The sequence below is a fragment of the Anomaloglossus baeobatrachus genome, chromosome 1 (genome assembly GCF_048569485.1).
Source record: "Anomaloglossus baeobatrachus isolate aAnoBae1 chromosome 1, aAnoBae1.hap1, whole genome shotgun sequence".
Lineage (NCBI taxonomy): Eukaryota > Metazoa > Chordata > Amphibia > Anura > Aromobatidae > Anomaloglossus > Anomaloglossus baeobatrachus.
The window spans coordinates 259,702,658-259,721,095 of NC_134353.1; the positions used below are offsets into that span (position 1 = coordinate 259,702,658).

Genomic DNA, 18,438 nt, shown 5'->3' on the forward strand with positions numbered 1-18,438 from the left:
CTGCTCCGCCTGTCCGTAGAGGTGCCGTGGCATCTCCCGGACCGCCCAGACCTTCTCTCTCAAGGTCCGTTCTTCCGCCAGAATTCTGCGGCTCTCAGATTGACGGCGTGGCTCTTGAGTCCTGGATCCTGACGGCTTCAGGCATTCCCTCTGAGGTCATCTCCACCATGACTCAGGCTCGGAAGTCTTCCTCGGCTAAGATTTACCACAGGACTTGGAAAATTTTCCTGTCCTGGTGTCGCTCTTTCGGCCATGCTCCTTGGCCGTTCGCTTTGCCGACCATCCTGTCTTTTCTACAGTCAGGTCTACAGTTGGGTCTGTCCCTCAATTCCCTTAAGGGACAGGTGTCGGCTTTGTCGGTATTGTTCCAGCGGCGTATCGCCCGACTGGCTCAGGTGCGCACCTTCATGCAGGGCGCATCTCACATCATCCCTCCTTACCGACTGCCCTTGGATCCCTGGGACCTTAATCTGGTCCTCACGGCCTTACAGAAACCCCCTTTTGAGCCTCTCAGGGAGGTTCCTTTGTCTAGACTTTCACAGAAAGTTGTCTTTCTAGTAGCCATAACTTCTCTCAGGAGAGTTTCTGATTTGGCTGCGCTTTCTTCGGAATCCCCCTTTTTGGTGTTTCACCAAGACAAGGTGGTTCTGCGTCCGACTCCGGACTTTCTCCCTAAGGTGGTGTCTTCCTTCCACCTTAACCAGGACATTTCATTGCCCTCTCTTTGTCCGGCCCCTGTGCATCGTTTTGAGAAGGCGTTGCACACCTTGGATTTGGTGCGGGCGCTCCGAATCTATGTGTCTCGCACCGCCGTTTTTCGACGGTGCACCTCACTTTTTGTGCTAACCACGGGTCAGCGCAAGGGCCTCTCGGCATCTAAACCGACCCTGGCTCGTTGGGTTAGGTCGGCTATCGCCGATGCCTACCAGTGTTCTCAGGTGCCTCCCCCGCCGGGGATTAAGGCGCACTCGACCAGAGCTGTCGGTGCCTCCTGGGCTTTCAGGCACCAGGCTACGGCTCAGCAGGTGTGTCAGGCTGCCACTTGGTCCAGTCTGCACACTTTTTCTAAGCACTACCAAGTGCATGCTCATGCTTCGGCAGATGCGAGCTTGGGCAGACGCATCCTTCAGGCGGCTGTCGCCCATTTGTGAAGTTAGGTTTTACCTACTTCTCAGTTTAGTTTATTTCCCACCCATGGACTGCTTTGGAACGTCCCATGGTTTGGGTCTCCCATGGAAGGAACGATAAAAAGAGAATTTTGTTTACTTACCGTAAATTCTTTTTCTTGTAGTTCCGACATGGGAGACCCAGCACCCTCCCTGTTGCCTGTTGGCAGTTTTTTGTTCCGTGTGTTTCACGGCTGTTGTTAGTAGACAGAGTTCTGGTTTTGCCGAGTTTTACTCTATCTCTACTTATGGGTGGATGTCCTCCTTCAGCTTTTGCACTGAACTGGGTAGATTGTCATCCAGGGGGTGTATATAGCCCGGAGGGAGGAGCTACACGTTTGAGTGTAGTGCTTTGTGTGTCCTCCGGAGGCGCTAGCTATACACCCATGGTTTGGGTCTCCCATGTCGGAACTACAAGAAAAAGAATTTACGGTAAGTAAACAAAATTCTCTTTATTTATACATTCATATACGGGATTTAGCCTTCCTAAAAATCATACCTGTAGTGTAGATCTTATTTATTTTATTTTATGTACAAAAACATTTTATTGGATGTGTAAATGAAAGGCCCTCGGTGGATAGTCAGCGTGGCCAAGAACTTTGTGCCATTTCGCCCCCTCAATGGTAATCCTTTGGATTTCTTCTTGTGTATATTGACAGAATTTGGTTTGAAATGCTGCCTGAATTGAATCCTCAGCCCTGCAGGCCCACACTGACACTGCAGGACCGAGTGCATACACAGTGTCAGTGTGTGCAGGGGCCGAGTTCTCATCCCCTAAGTGTCAGCAGTGGCCGGTTGCTGCTTACAGGATCACACCACAGCAGACCACATGCTGACGGATGAGAGGGATGAAAATGCACATGGCGCTGTGGTCCTTCAGTGTCCGTGTGTGTGTGTACTTTTATCCCACTCTGCTGTCAGCATCGGTCACCCACTACTGTGTGAATGTTTGTAGTGACCACTGACGTGGAGAATGAGAACATGCGTGCACACAGTGACGCTGTGGGTGCACTGGGTGCCTTCAGTGTCGGTGTGCGGGCCTTCAGGATTCAATTTGAGGAGAGTTCCAAAGTGAACACTAACAGTCAACATAAGAGGGGGGAGTGATGGATTGTAATATGAGGGGGCTAAGCAGTGCTCTGACATCTTGGCCGCATCCAGGGTCCACCAAAGAAACTACATTCACATGTCTAATAAAACTGTTTTATGTAAAACTAAATAAGTAAAAGCTACATTATAGATATGTTTATAGGGGTTAAGACTCCTATATAAATGTATAAATGGTTTAATTTCAGATTTGGGGGAGACAGACTCCTTTTAGGGCAGTTGGTTGGCAGTTTAGGGTGAGTTTTCTGCGTTCCATAATAAGGTATTGGAAGCATATCTTCCGTGTCACTATAAGAATATCTTGCATATTGCCCACACATTTTCAGTTCTGCAATACTTTCATCATTATTCCCCAGGAACTTTCAGATTTGTTAGGGTAGTTTCACATTTGCGTTGTTTTGATGGAAACTGGACCCGTCACAAATGAAGTACAGTTCATTTATTTGCAGTGGAAGCGTGACACCATGCGGTTGTGTGCTTCATACACAACCCGCGTGTGTCCACATGGTGTCACGCTTCCACTGTAAATAAATGAACTGTACTGCATTTGTGACAGGTCCCGTTTCCGTCAAAACAATGCAAATGTGAAACTACCCTTAGTTGCTTGCATTGTCTGACATTCAGGCATATTATTAGATACAACAACTTTTAAAATTTGACTACCGAGGTCATCCCCTACTGATCACCACTTGTTCTCTCCCATTGCCACTGGCAAAAAGGAAAGGTAGCCCAAGCCACTTGTATGTAGTGTCTTTGTTCTGACTCACAGAGGGGGCTTCTGGGGGAAGGAGACCTCCCGGTATGTCTTTACCCTAATATACTTCCCTCATGGACTGGCGCCATTCTGCAATTACCACTGTGTCATTTGCCAGTTTCGGGCTATCACAATCCATATCAGCAGCAGGTTTCACAGTCCGTCCAATCAGAAGTTGGCTCAGCTGTAGCAGTCACGTGGACATAGTAGTGACTATCAAGGTGCTGGTCTAAGAGGTGAGTATAGGATTTTATTTTTGTTTTTCTTCATTAACCTATCCTGGACCCATTGTGTGGATAACTTTTATTCCACGTTCCCTATTTGCTCAGTTTTTTACATCCGTATTTGTAGCCAAAACCAGGAGTGGAACAATCAGAGGAAAAGTAGAATAAATACAGAAGTGGTGCTATGTTTCTATTACCCACTCCTGGTTTTGGCTACAAATACTCATCAAGTACTCAACGTGGGAACGTGGCCTTAGAGTAGCAGAAAGCCGCTTTTAAAGGGAAGGTGTTGCGTTTTTTTATTTTTGTATTACAAATAGTGATTATGAAATCAAGTATTTTTAATACAAAATGAAAATCGCTGCTTATTTAGTTTTTATTTAATTCTAATTTTACTGGAGGCACTGGGGGCCATGCTGGATTTGCTGTGTGTTTAACGACATAACGACAGTTACTCACTCTTTTATGGCAGCCCCTGTGCATAGAGAACAGTAGTCGGGATCCGACCCCATCAGTATCATTACAGTAGGCGTCTGCTGTGTCCTGGACGCGCCCCCTGGGCTGTCCAGATCACAGCAGAGGGAGGAGATCAGCGCCATCATTGTGGAGCTCACAGCCATGCTGTTTGCTCCACTTTACCCCTGTCAACCGCCGGGATGTGTGAGTACGGGCCGCCACCCCTCCCCTCCCCCCCGTTACTGTCTCCGATGACACCCCCTCCCTCCGCTCTACCCAGCTACTGCTACCGCCGCTGCCCCTCCCCCCCGCCGTTACTGTCTCTGACACCCCCTCCCTCCGCTGTGTGCCACTGCACGTGAGTACCGCCGCTGCTACCGTCTCCAAACACACACCCCCCCCCGCTCAACCCCCCCACTTCCGCCTGCCACCTGTCGGCCTGTGTGTGTGCTGGTGATACTGTCTTCAGGGCTGTGTATCTAATCCTCTCCTGTGTGATACTGTCTGCACGGCTGTGTGTCTAATCTTATCCTGTGTGATACTGTCTGCAGAGCCATGTATCTAATCCTATAGTGTGTGATACTGTCTGCTGAGCCGTGTATCTAATCCTATCCTGTGTGATACTCCTGCTGTCCTTGGTGACACTTTAGACATTTCTGGTCACCAATAAAATGGCTCTGCACTATGTCCCTACATGTCATTCTCTGTTATCTGTTGTAAACACTCAGATTAGGAGGGGGAGCTGTGACATCACACACAGGAGAGCAGACTCTGCCCACTTTACTGCAGCTGTAATGTGAGCTTTTTCTACAGTGGGATTTCTGTAGGATTTCAGCAGCTGCTCCCCCTAGTGTTTAACAGTGGAAAATATCAAACTTTTTATTTTTTTTTATATATATATATATTTTGCTCAATTAAAAACAAAATTTAAACAAAACATTAAAACATTATTTCTTTACATTTTTTCAGTTATTGAAATTTTTTTTGTTTTTTCGACACCTTCCCCTTAAAGGCGAAGGTGCAGTGTATATTACATGTAAGGTTCATATTAAGGATGGGCGAATAGTAACTCTTCGTGTTCAGATAATGCTTCCCAAATACTGAGTACTATTCCAGTATCCAACACTGCGAGAAAAACGCTCGGGTTCCCCATTGACTTGCATTAAGTTCATTTTTCATGATGAATACCGGAATAGTACTTTGGGACTTGTTGCAATAATCTAAACACAAATAGTTACTATTACCCCATCACTAGTACCTATACATTATTGAGGCGATTTTTTTTTTTTTTATTTTTTTTTTTTTTTATACCTGCCCGTATTTTGATAGGAATGACGTTGCACTTGCCACCTGATAACTGATCTGTCTGCAGGTATAGACCCACTAATGCTGTGGCAGTAACCGCCAAGACATTGTGCATGTATTTTTTTTCTGTGTAGCTAAATGGCAAATCACTGGAAAATTGTGAATCTCCTGTAAAGTAGGTATTTCATGAGTTCAGCTTTTAAAGGGACACCCGGCTGAGTCTCGTAATTGGTCTTTTGTTGTGTCATGACACAACCTGGTAGTTGTAATATTACATGTCTCATAATATCATTGTACCTTTATAAAAACATAAGTTGATTAATAAATCCAAAGGGAATCTCCAGCCCCAACAAATGGCATTTACAGTTAATTGTTGCTTTGTATTTTAGGCATTGATGAGAGTTCCTCCACCACCAGCAGCGTGTCATCTGAGCCCAGAAACTACGATGTGTTGGAAGGAGGCAGATATCCAGGTGCACCTCGCTCTACATTGTCACTGATCACAGTATTTCCCATGGTTTTCACTGATATCTTTTGTTTCTCTCAGTAACCACTTTTCTATTTTTGCACATTTCTAGAGACGCCCGCTGCCTCAAACATCCAGGCTCCCGTTAATGCAGCTTCTCATGTATCTAGACTATCCAAACCATTTGGTCATGGATACCCAACTCTCCAACCTGGATATCAAAATGCAGCAAGTCCCCACAGCTCCCAGCCAAGTACTCCTGTTCAGCCAAATTACTCACCGTATGCTCCTGTAAGGACATGTTCTGGTATAAATGGCCTGTGTATACCCTGATCAAGTTGATTAGTACAAATTTCAGCTTCCATTGTATCTGCCTTTTAAAGTAGCTTATACCTAAGTGCCCCTGTCATTACCTTACCCTGGGGCATATGGTTTTGTTTCTTCATTATGTAGATACTATCAATCTTGTTAGGTAGTATGCAGACCTTGCTTAGTGTCCATTAATGTTGCAATATATAGAATCTTATTTCAGTAAGTTAGTACATCATATAGTCAGCTACAATAAGTTGTTCTGTATATTGTTCGTTACAAGCCATGTGTTTCATTGAAAATGGATCTGTTACTACCAGATTTTACACTGTCAACTACATACATTAGTGAATAGAACTTTTAGACCTGATGAGGCTGGTGTACTCTAAAAACCAGGTCAGATGAAAGCCTAGATAAAGCGAATAGCACTATTTTTGTTCTTGAATGGTTTTTCAAAGGGGCATAAGCCACTGCCAGATCTCTGCGGCAGCAGCTTTTCTTCGGTGGCAATAACTGCAACATGTCCGACCTTTCTTTTTCCCTAACTTCTTGGAGAGTCCGTCCTGCCAAAATTGGCAGATTTTTACCCACTTTTCTAAATTGCGTATAGACAAAGCTTTTGAAAGCTTCTGAGATACATAAGTGTGCAGTCTTCTGAAATAAACATTCGCTGTGGAAGCTGCTTTCCATTACATTGCTTTGTCAAATTTCTGTCCTGTCTGCAGTCAGATATATTTAGCACTGTTAAGATGCAGTGTTAATATATAGGCAGAATAATTGGCTGTGCTGTGGTATGGATGTGATGTTCAGGGCTCCATTGGCTATGCTGTGGTATGGATGTGATGTACAGGGCTCTATTGGCTGTGCTGTGGTATGGATGTGATGTTCAGGGCTCCATTGGCTGTGCTGTAGTATGGATGTGCTGTTCAGGGCTCCACTGGCTGTGCTGTAGTATGGATGTGCTGGTCAGGGCTCCATTGGCTATGCTGTAGTATGGATGTGATGTACAAGGCTCCACTGGCTGTGCTGTGGTATGGATGTGATGTTCAGGGCTCCGGTGGCTGTACTGTGGTATGGATGTGATGTACAAGGGCTCCACTGGCTGTGCTGTGGTATGGATGTGATGTTCAGGGCTCCGGTGGCTGTGCTGTGGTATGGATGTGATGTACAAGGGCTCCACTGGCTGTGCTGTAGTATGGATGTGATGTTCAGGGCTCCATTGGCTGTGCTGTGGTATGGATGTGATGTTCAGGGCTCTGTTGGCTGTGCTGTAGTATGGAAGTGATGGTCAGGGCTTCATTGGCTGTGCTGTGGTATGGATGTGATGTTCAGGGCTCTATTGGCTGTGCTGTAGTATGGATGTGATGTTCAGGGCTCCAGTGGCTGTGCTGTAGAATGGATGTGCTGTTCAGGGCTCCATTGGCTATGCTGTAGTATGGATGTGATGTCCAGGGCTCCATTGGCTATGCTGTAGTATGGATGTGCTGTTCAGGGCTCCATTGGCTGTGCTGTGGTATGGATGTGATGTTCAGGGCTCCATTGGCTGTGCTGTGGTATGGATGTGATGTTCAGGGCTCCATTGGCTATGCTGTAGTATGGATGTGATGTTCAGGGCTCCAGTGGCTGTGCTGTAGTATGGATGTGATGTTCAGGGCTCCAGTGGCTATGCTGTAGTATGGATGTGATGTTCAGGGCTCCACTGGCTGTGCTGTGATGTGGATGTGATGTTCAGGGCTCCAGTGGCTATGCTATGGTATGGATGTGATGTTCAGGGCTCCATTGGCTATGCTGTGGTATGGATGTGATGTTCAGGGCTCCATTGGCTATGCTATGGTATGGATGTGATGTCCAGGGCTCCTTTGGCTGTGCTGTGGTATGGATGTGATGTTCAGGGCTCCATTGGCTGTGCTGTGGTATGGATGTGGTATGGATGTGATGTCCAGGGCTCCATTGGCTGTGCTGTGGTATGGATGTGATGTTCAGGGCTCCATTGGCTATGCTGTGGTATGGATGTGATGTTCAGGGCTCCATTGGCTGTGCTGTAGTATGGATGTGATGTCCAGGGCTCCATTGGCTGTGCTGTGGTATGGATGTGATGTTCAGGGCTCCATTGGCTGTGCTGTGGTATGGATGTGATGTTCAGGGCTCCATTGGCTGTGCTGTGGTATGGATGTGCTGGTCAGGGCTCCATTGGCTGTGCTGTGGTATGGATGTGATGTTCAGGGCTCCATTGGCTATGCTGTGGTATGGATGTGGTATGGATGTGATGTTCAGGGCTCCATTGGCTGTGCTGTGGTATGGATGTGATGTCCAGGGCTCCATTGGCTATGCTGTGGTATGGATGTGATGTTCAGGGCTCCATTGGCTATGCTGTGGTATGGATGTGGTATGGATGTGATGTTCAGGGCTCCATTGGCTGTGCTGTGGTATGGATGTGATGTCCAGGGCTCCATTGGCTGTGCTGTGGTGTGGATTTGATGTTCAGGGCTCCATTGGCTATGCTGTGGTATGGATGTGATGTTCAGGGCTCCATTGGATATGCTGTGGTATGGATGTTTTTGTCTCCATTGGCTGTGCTGTGGTATGGATGTGATGTTCAGGGCTCCATTGGCTGTGCTGTGGTATGGATGTGATGTTCAGGGCTCCATTGGCTGTGCTGTGGTATGGATGTGATGTTCAGGGCTCCATTGGCTGTGCTGTGGTGTGGATGTGCTGGTCAAGGCTCCATTGGCTATGCTGTGGTATGGATGTGATGTTCAGGGCTCCATTGGCTGTGCTGTAGTATGGATGTGATGTTCAGGGCTCCATTGGCTATGCTGTGGTATGGATGTGATGTTCAGGGCTCCGTTGGCTATGCTGTGGTATGGATGTGATGTTCAGGGCTCCATTGGCTGTGCTGTGGTATGGATGTGATGTTCAGGGCTCCATTGGCTGTGCTGTGGTGTGGATTTGATGTTCAGGGCTCCATTGGCTGTGCTGTGGTGTGGATGTGCTGGTCAAGGCTCCATTGGCTATGCTGTGGTATGGATGTGATGTTCAGGGCTCCATTGGCTGTGCTGTAGTATGGATGTGATGTTCAGGGCTCCATTGGCTATGCTGTGGTATGGATGTGATGTTCAGGGCTCTATTGGCTGTGCTGTGGTATGGATGTGCTGGTCAGGGCTCCATTGGCTATGCTGTAGTATGGATGTGATGGTCAGGGCTCCATTGGCTGTGCTGTAGTATGGATGTGATGTTCAGGGCTCCATTGGCTATGCTGTGGTATGGATGTGATGTTCAGGGCTCCATTGGCTGTGCTGTAGTATGGATGTGATGTTCAGGGCTCCATTGGCTATGCTGTGGTATGGATGTGATGTTCAGGGCTCTATTGGCTGTGCTGTGGTATGGATGTGCTGGTCAGGGCTCCATTGGCTATGCTGTAGTATGGATGTGATGGTCAGGGCTCCATTGGCTATGCTGCAGTGTGGATGTGATGTTCAGGGCTCCACGTACATTGGCTTATGTCCTTTTTTCATGTACCAGTGTACGTGTGATATGGCTAAGAGTGCATTTACACTGGAACAAGTGTTCCTAGGACTGCTTGTTCCCCATATTCTGCCAGTGTAATCTGGCTGCCAATCACCTGATGAGGGAGCAAAACACTTGTTCATTGGATGAAATTATTTTTAGCTTGCTTAATAAAAATCCTTGTTCTCGGCAGCATGCATTTTCTTGCTTAAACAAGGCAAGCTGCAGAGAAGAATGGCAGCTTATGAATGCTGTATTAAAGGGATCCTATGATTAGATTTGTGCAGCATGAATCGGAGCTTAGCTGGGCTACCGTAGACAGTAACATCTATCTCCTGAAGCGCTGCCGTGTTTCAGAGAAAATATAGTTTGCGGGGTCAGCCAGACCATAAGGAGAGACCTGACTAGTTCAATGCAGTCCACGGTCAGCTTCTCTGCACCCCTCTTCACTTGATTGACAGGTCTCTTCCTCTGTAGAGACCTGTCAATTAACTGATACAGTGCCGGAGGGGTAGTAGGTTAGAGGCTGTCGCATACTAAACAGGTCTCTCCCGATCGTCCCCAGCTGAAATTGCAAGCTATGGTTTCTCTGAACCGTTGCATTGTTTTAGGGATGGACATACCTGTCTGTAATTGCACATCCAAGCCCTGATTCATTCTACAAGAATCTAATGACCAGTTCCCTCACATCAGAGGCACTGTCGGCTTGTCTAAACAGTTTATTAAAAGGACACTACTTGGCAAAGATGCCACTGATAGGCACACCTTTATTACCTTGTGTATAATTGTAATCTGCTGGGAAATGCTATTGAGACAATTGAATGTCTTTTTTTTTTTTTTCCCCTTTCCCATGTGAATTAGCAGTACGGTGGCATGAATCAATTACCCGCCTCACTAGCAGGATTAAGTCTCCAACAAGCCCAGCAGCCCGAGAGCCTTCGACCTGTGAACCTAACTAAGGATCGTAATCTTCTCCCTGTGTCACCGCTGCCACCTCCAGCCCCAAATCTCAATGCAGACCTGAAGAAATTAAACTGCAATCCAGAGTAAGCGTCGTCTTTATATAGTGTCTGTGTTCAGTTACATCTGTCCTGTTGTTACCCCGGACTCCCCAAGCTCTCACCCCAGGGACATTTGTAAATGGATTCCTTATAATTAGCTAGCAATATACCCACGGCTTCGCTCCCGGAAAATGTGTTCAGTTGTTGGTTACGCTTGCTAAGGTTACATTTTCGGTTTCACCCTGAAGTTGACATCTTCAGCGTTTTAAATTGTTTTTTTTTAAAACTCATCTTTTTTTGTTAGTTTGGGGTTAACAGTTTCATCTGCCATTGATTCAGCCTGTCTCATCATTTCCCTTCAAGCTGGGACTCTCCTTGCTCACTTGCCTCAGCTGTTTGAGACAGTTTTGCTTTCTTATCTTTTCAAATAACTTGCCAAATAGATGAATGTTTTTTGGGTGACATTTTAAAAAACAGTCCTTAGTATGACCCTAGGACACACGGCGAGTAAAATTGGACAAGTGGAATGTGATATAAAATTGCATTCGACTTGGACCAATATTACTAATCAGGCAGTTACCTTCTGTGATTTTTTTTTTTTTTTTTTTTTTTTTTTTATTTTTCTCAAGCGCAATCGCAGCATGCTGCAGGTGTATACGAGAGCCGTATTCACTCGCACCCAGGAGTTTGGGTCTTGCGCACTATGAAGCCGGGTGTACACGTCCTGGCTTCAAACTGAAGTAGTGCACATGACCCATACTCCGGGGTCATGCGCACTGAGCTGAAATCCAGTATCAAGCGGTGATGGTAGCGGAGAGGTGAGTGAGATCATCCTGTGATGCTGCGTATTCATTAGCATGTTAGCATGCTCACAAGGACGTACTAACATGCTAATTGGGGCTACTGCCCTCGCTCATTAGCATACGGTAAAAGATCTTTAGAAATAGTTTTTCTAAAGATCTCTTTATCTATGCTAGTGTATACAGGGACGGTTAGGCAGGGATTAGCAATATGCACCCAGAACTGCTTGTGGTTCTGGGTGCATACTGGGCCTGACAGGTTCCCTTTAAGGGGTTAACAGGCACAAACAGATCGCAGATCCACTTGTGCTTGCGAGGCACACGTCAGATGTTCAAATCAACTGACATATGTACGGATCCCCGCCGGCAGCCAGCGAGGATTACACTATGACCGCTTAGGACGTAATTTTATTGCCCGCAGTCGTTAAGGGGTTAATCCCTCTCTCTCTCCTCTGCAGCTCCCTCTCTCTGTTCTGCAGCTGTGATCAGATCGCAGAATTGGATCACAGTAAATGACACTCGGATCACGCTCGCAGCAGAGCAGGAGCCCGAGGGTCATTGGCATCTCACATCGGATGCCATACGCTCGTGTGTTCCTAGCTTAAACTACCTCACAGTCACAGTTCTGTTGTCCATGGCAACCAATCAGAGCTCAGATTTCACTTTACCTCAGCAGTGTTGCTCTCATGAAGGGGGGAGATTTTGAATTTTAATGTTTGCAGTATTTTTACTCTGGTGTAAAAGTTGGGCTGTGGAAAATTTCACTCAAATCGGGAGAAAATAGTTTTGTATTTTCTCCTTTATATGTACAGTATATAGATTGTCTTAGTGTTTTACTGGTAGATATGTGTATTCCTAATGGACATACACCTCATTTATTCTCTCCTGTATTTCCATGTAAGTAGCCTAACCACCACTATGGCTACCGGCTCAGCTGCCACCAGCTTAGTTTTGCTGAGATACGGAAGCAAAAATTGTAGTTTTGCATGAATAAACCACTTTATCTGTCAGGGGCTGTAGAAAGTTTAGTAATATCTCCAGTACCAGACATATCAGTTAATCTTCAGCTTCTTTTAAAGGGATATTCCCATTCTATATATTCGTGGCATATCCACTGGATACATCAGCAATGGGTCATTCCACATCAAGTGGACCAGTTTTAAAAATCGTCCCCACTCGACCTTCTCCGATTTTGTTGAAAATTTATAAGGATGTACATGTATGTTTGAAAAGAGGTTCTGTAAATTTTTAGGGCCAGATCTCAAATACATTGGGCACTGTTGACCTTTCACTGGAGGCCCCCCCCCAAGGCTGCGGCTTCAGCTAAGAGGATTTTGCAAACTTTGGCACATAGCCATTAGAGTTCTATACTGGCTATGATGCTGAAATTTGGCATACTAGCTCAACTGATGCTGCTAAACACGATAAAATTATTACCGGCTATGACAAAACAATATTTCAGCCGCTATTTTGGGTCAAAGTAGCTTGTAAAACGCCTCGCATAAAATTTATGCCTAACTTTGCCCATTTATAACTCAAGACCAAAAACAAATAGTAACTGGTGCTTTACCCTGTACAACAAACATCTTCATGACTTTGCATTGCTGCAATATCACGGTCAAAGCATATGTATTTGTGGAAATATTCACACCCACATATGATGAAAAACCTAAAAAAAAACGAATTTTACCTATTTTTAGGTCAAATTTCTCAAAAAGGGTACCCCTAAAATATATATTAATTCTAATATTAGAAAGAGCACATTTTTCTCTACAAGGATCCTTGGGTTTTTTTTGGAGTCTCTCAGTTTAAGAAAAGAAAAATGCCACTGAACTTGGTGTTATTTATTGATACGCAATGAATGGTAACTGCACTATTCAAACCCTTGCGTTGGTCCATGGTGGTTATACCACAACCAAATCACTAAGAATTGGTCTTATAATCCTATTAAGAATTGTAATAATGCTGTCTTTCGAGAATTAGCAGCCCCATCGCCTAGGAGCCATGGCCGATAGCCGTGCAAGGCCAGCCACGGGCGGTCTCTTTATCGCAGGTTCCGAAGCCTGAGGGTGGGTGTCTTTACCTAGGATCCTAACCCTAATATTGGGTATCTTTTGTTGGTTCCCAAGCCATAATGTTCAGTGGTCTGGAATTGTTGCTGAATTTGCAACATAATGGGTTCAGAGAATCTGTATTGTCGGCCCATTGCTGTTGCGGCTGGTGCTGGAATTATTGCAATGATTGACTGCTCAGGAATCCAGCATGTATCATTTCTCACACGCCAGTGAAAGAAGCTAGCTGGTCCATGAGGATGCATAAAATGTATTAATGCATCATGGTCGTCGACTGAAATTTCAGAAATATTTCCAATCCACCACTTCCTATCGTAAATGCAGGCAATGTATTGCCCTGGCTGGAGGTTTGCAATTGGCACAAAAGGCATTTCTGATCTGACAGATCTATCTACATGGGCAATGAAAGATGATTGCTCATTTGACACCCTTGAAATGCGAATCTTTTTGTCATCAATTGGCACAAACTGGTGATTTTCTCTTGTTCCAGCAATTGTATGTCCATCTTTGAACCTTTCCTCTTGAACTACCCCTATTTCGTCAATTTTTTCTTTTGGAACAAAAAAAAAAACTTGATTCCATGCAGTTGCTCGTTGCAAAAGTTGAATAAATCCACCGGGGTCAGTATTTGGTTTTCAGTTGGGCGTTGAAGACTGGCACGAGCTGCCAACCTCTTTGCTGTCCCTCCAATCCCATCACAGGGCGACTTTCCATGACTGGTACCAAAAAAATTCCATTCAGCGCTGATATTGAAATCAGCATTGTGGTGGCACAAGTTGAGAACATTTTTGAAATTTTTGTACTGGGCTGCAGATCCATCGCTGAAGTAGTGGATATGAGGAATCCCATAGATGAGAGTCTTGAGATACGCCACAATTACTGTTAAGAAAGTGTGGACTGCAACTGTGTCATGTCGTGAGCAATCACTGATTATTATTAGTCAATAACTTTTCATAAATAAAAAGGTTTAGAGGTTTTTTATTATAATAGACATTGCTAGCAACAATACAACTCTAACATGTGATAAGAATCTGAAAATCAAACACAAAATCAATGCATTACGTGCATAAATAACACCATGTTCAGTGGCATTTTTCTTTTCTTAAACTGAGAGACTCCCATAAATAAAAAACAATGATCCTTGTAGAGAAAAATTGTGCTCTTTCTAATGATATCAGAATTAATATATTTTAGGGGTACCGTTTTTGAGAAATTTGACCTAAAAATAGGTAAAATTCGTTTGTTTTTTTAGGTTTTTCATCATATGTGGGTGTGAATATTTCCACAAATACATATGCTTTGACCGTGATATTGCAGCAATGCAAAGTCATGTAGATGTTTGTTGTACAGGGTAAAGCACCAGTTACTATTGGTTTTTGGTCTTGAGTTATATATGGGCAAAGTTAGGCATACATTTTATGCGAGGCGTTTTACAAGCTACTTTGACACAAAATTGCGGCCGAAATATTGTTTTGTCATAGCCGGTAATAATTTTATCGTGTTTAGCAGCAAAAGTTGAGCTAGTATGCCAAATTTCATCATCATAGCCAGTATAGACCTCTAATGGCTATGTGCCAAAGTTTGCAAAATCCTCTTAGCTGAAGCCGCAGGCTTGGTGGGACCTCCAGTGAAAGGTAAACAGTGCCCAATGTATTTGAGATCTGGCCCTAAAAATTTACAGAACCTCTTTTCAAACATACATGTACATCCTTATAAATTTTCAGCAAAATCGGAGAAGGTCGAGTGGGGACCACTGGTCCACGTGACATGGAATGACCCCAATGAGTAGTAAATGTGAGTCCCACTAATTGGACCCACATCTTTCCTGAGAACTCCTGCTCTTGCTCCTGTAATTGGAGAGGTGATCAGAATTCTCATACAAGTGAATGGGGTTTTTGGCCACCTTTTCACTGACAGCGGTGCACATCTGGGTCCTGCTCTCAATATAGATGCAAGTTATATTGGAGGGTCTGCCATCTACTATACATTTATGGCATATCCAGAAAATATGAGGTGGGAATACGCCAACTCCGTCATGACATTTGACCTATATGTCATGGTCGGATAGGTGTTCTTTTCTAATGACTAATAGGTACACCATCGTGTTCGTGCGGGTGTACCTATCAGTGGTGGCATCACGTTTGCCACTGGGAACTCAGTTTACTTGAATTAATTGAGGGGTGCAGTTTTAAAATGGGGTCACTTATGGGGGATTTCTTCTTTTCTGCCACCTAAGGGGTATAACTAAATCCCAGTCTTGCAGTGACCTATAGAAGTAGTCAGTGCACCAAATCTATTGTTAAAGGAGTTGTGTGGAGTTTTAAAAATGTCCTGATAGCTGTGTTAATGAATGCAGACCATCTACAACACTTGGATAGACCCTTATTACTTGCTTTTAGCTGAATGTTGTTCCATATAGGTTTTTATCCATATTATAATTATTTCCTTATATTTTTTTTCTGGTTAGATATGTTTTTGAGTATATACTTTTTATGGTATGAAACCACATCTAGCATTATGTTGTGTTTTCTGCAGGTTTTTTAGGTGCACACTCACAAATGTCCCACAGACTCAGGCACTTTTGAATAAAGCAAAGCTTCCCCTGGGATTACTTCTTCATCCTTTCAAAAGCAAGCCGGTAAGGATTTTCAGATCTTTAGAAAGGTTGGGGTTGGGGAGGGGGTTGCTCATCTTCTTGCTATACTGGTGTGTCTATATAACTTGTGTTGACCTTGTTTTTCTCCTGTAACCCAGCGTATCCCCACTATATCGCCTAGCACCATTGTCCGTTGCAGAAGCTGCAGGACGTACATCAATCCATTTGTGTCTTTTATTGACCAGAGGAGGTGGAAGTGTAATCTTTGTTACAGGGTGAATGATGGTGCGTATAGTTCATCATTATATTTCATACTAAATATATTATTTCCTACTCTGTACATAGGTAGAATATCATAAGTATTGTCCTATGCCATACCCTTAATTTTCTCTGAATGTCTAGTACAGTACACGTGCTTTGCACTAGGATGAACTGCTCCTGTAGACCCCATGTGAAGACCACTCAATGTTATTTTCTATTGCAGTTTATTTCTCGTACAAGACTTTTTCTGACTTTGTATATACCCTGACATGCTTTATCTGTACTAGATATTTCTTATTTTATCCTGTTTTTCTTGTTCTCTTTGCCATTAAGTATGACTTGTGGAAATGTTCTTTTATTTAAAGTACCAGAAGAGTTTATGTACAATCCCATCACTCGATCCTATGGGGAGCCGCATAAACGACCGGAGGTTCTGAATTCGTCAGTGGAGTTCATTGCTTCATCTGATTACATGGTAGGATTGTATGCACTACTTTACACGACTTTGTCATCTCAAACTTATACATGAATATTTTATTACTCTACAAGGTTGGACTATAACTTAAAAGTATGGTTCATAATATGTATTTAAAGTAAAGCAATTGCGATGTTTGTGGCGGTCACACTGGTACGTGTATCTTGCAATTCTTGTGTACTATATTCTACTCCTTCTTTAATTGTAGTCAAACCTTATTGTAACATCTTCTTCCATCGCTTTTACATTGACCATTGATGGCTTTGTCTTCTCTGACTACCCCGGTCTATACACTTGCATATGGCCATCCTAGGTAGTGGTCTATCTCAGGATTCCCCTATATACAAGCCAGAGTAGAGCTACCAAGAATGGATTCCATTCATTAATAGACGTTGTCCATATAAATCTTTGCAAAATGTTGAAGTTAAGAATGGTGTAAATTTAATGGAATGGTTACCCAGCCTACTGATCCACTACTGCTCCTTTTCTGTAACTGCCCAGGCCTTCCCTAATGTGTACTTATTTGTCCAACTGAACAATATATGGCCACCACATTGAGAACTGGTTATAGTGATGATATGTTGGCCTTGCCTTGGCTAGTGATTGGCTGCAGTGGTCACCGAGCCTGGGGTGACAGATTGAGGGGGGGGAGTGGCAGTGTTGGATTATTGGTAAATTTATCAGGTAAGTAATCTGTCTTCTAGCTTTATTATTTTATGCTTTTACCCTTATTGATACAATTGTGAAAAATCTCAGAAAACTGTTTTTACTTTATAGGACTGTAAGTACACTTGTCTTTTGGATTAAATGTTTCGTGTTTTTTTGTTTTGTTTTGTTTTTTTTCCAATCTTTGCCATAGCTTCGCCCTCCACCTCCGGCAGTATATCTATTTGTTCTAGATGTATCGTACAACGCTGTGGAGTCTGGGTATCTTCAATATCTTTCTCAGTCACTTTTGGATAATCTAGACAAGTAGGTTTACCAGTTGGCATATTTCATTGTTTTAGACGATTAAATGGTAGAACTAATAACCCCTTTGTCTGCTCATGTGCATAATATCTGAACAGTGTAGTATGCTTTCATGATGTCGTGCTGTTGGCGTTTCTATCTGGAATTATAAAAAATAAAGCCCAAATTAATCCTGAAACCCTGCTAGAACAAGTACTCTCCATTAACGTTGTAATGGAATAAAACTTTCTATATAGTAATCCTTATTAATGGAGACTTGGATATCAGTAGTATAATGCGTAGTAATGGTTTATGTTTAATTGCCTTTTCTTTGTTTTAAGGTTACGGGGAGATTCAAGAACAAAGATTGGGTTCATAACTTTTGATAGCACTGTGCATTTCTACAATCTACAGGAAGGTCTTTCTCAGCCACAAATGCTAATCGTGTCTGATGTAGAAGGTTAGTTTCCAGAAGTCTGGAGTAATCACAAGGCACAATAATTGTATTTATAGGGAAAGTAATTAAAGGCTCTGAGCCAACATTTTGATGTCTCTTCAAAAATTGGCATCCACCTCAACAAACCTGATATGTTTAGTAATAACTCTGAATGGAGCTGTTACATCTTGTTTCTTTAACGTTCCTATGGGAGACCCAGACCATGGGTGTATAGCTACTGCCTCCGGAGGACACACAAAGTACTACACTCAAAACGTGTAGCTCCTCCCTCCTAGCATATACACCCCCTGCTAGCCAGTCCTAGCCAGTTCAATGCTTTGTGTTTCAGGAGGTCTCACACACATGCATTCTCTGATTTTGATTTTTGATTTTTCCTTTTGGATCAAAGATTTGGAAGAAAAGCGGGTCCAGCTGGACTCCCAGCATGTCCCTTCTCACCCCACTGTGTCGGCGGTGCTGTTAAGGTTGATTTTCCAAGGCTGGAGCCTTCTCATGCCGCGCTCCTTCACCATCCCCTGGGGCTCTGGCTTGAAG

At 43.9% G+C, this 18,438-nt stretch overlaps 1 protein-coding gene across 3 annotated transcripts in view; it reads left to right on the forward strand.

The window, feature by feature from the left end:
- Nucleotides 1-18,438, forward strand: part of SEC24B (SEC24 homolog B, COPII component) — a 153,133-nt gene that overhangs the window by 50,490 nt on the left and 84,205 nt on the right. For 2 of the 3 annotated variants that reach the window (XM_075349283.1, XM_075349302.1), the window contains 8 exons: nucleotides 5,402-5,485; nucleotides 5,591-5,769; nucleotides 10,156-10,340; nucleotides 15,703-15,805; nucleotides 15,922-16,048; nucleotides 16,390-16,499; nucleotides 17,359-17,471; nucleotides 17,789-17,907. In XM_075349283.1, coding sequence (XP_075205398.1) covers nucleotides 5,402-5,485; nucleotides 5,591-5,769; nucleotides 10,156-10,340; nucleotides 15,703-15,805; nucleotides 15,922-16,048; nucleotides 16,390-16,499; nucleotides 17,359-17,471; nucleotides 17,789-17,907 — 1,020 coding nt within the window. The remainder of the gene's footprint in view (nucleotides 1-5,401; nucleotides 5,486-5,590; nucleotides 5,770-10,155; nucleotides 10,341-15,702; nucleotides 15,806-15,921; nucleotides 16,049-16,389; nucleotides 16,500-17,358; nucleotides 17,472-17,788; nucleotides 17,908-18,438) is intronic. The other variant, XM_075349292.1, reaches the window with a different exon arrangement.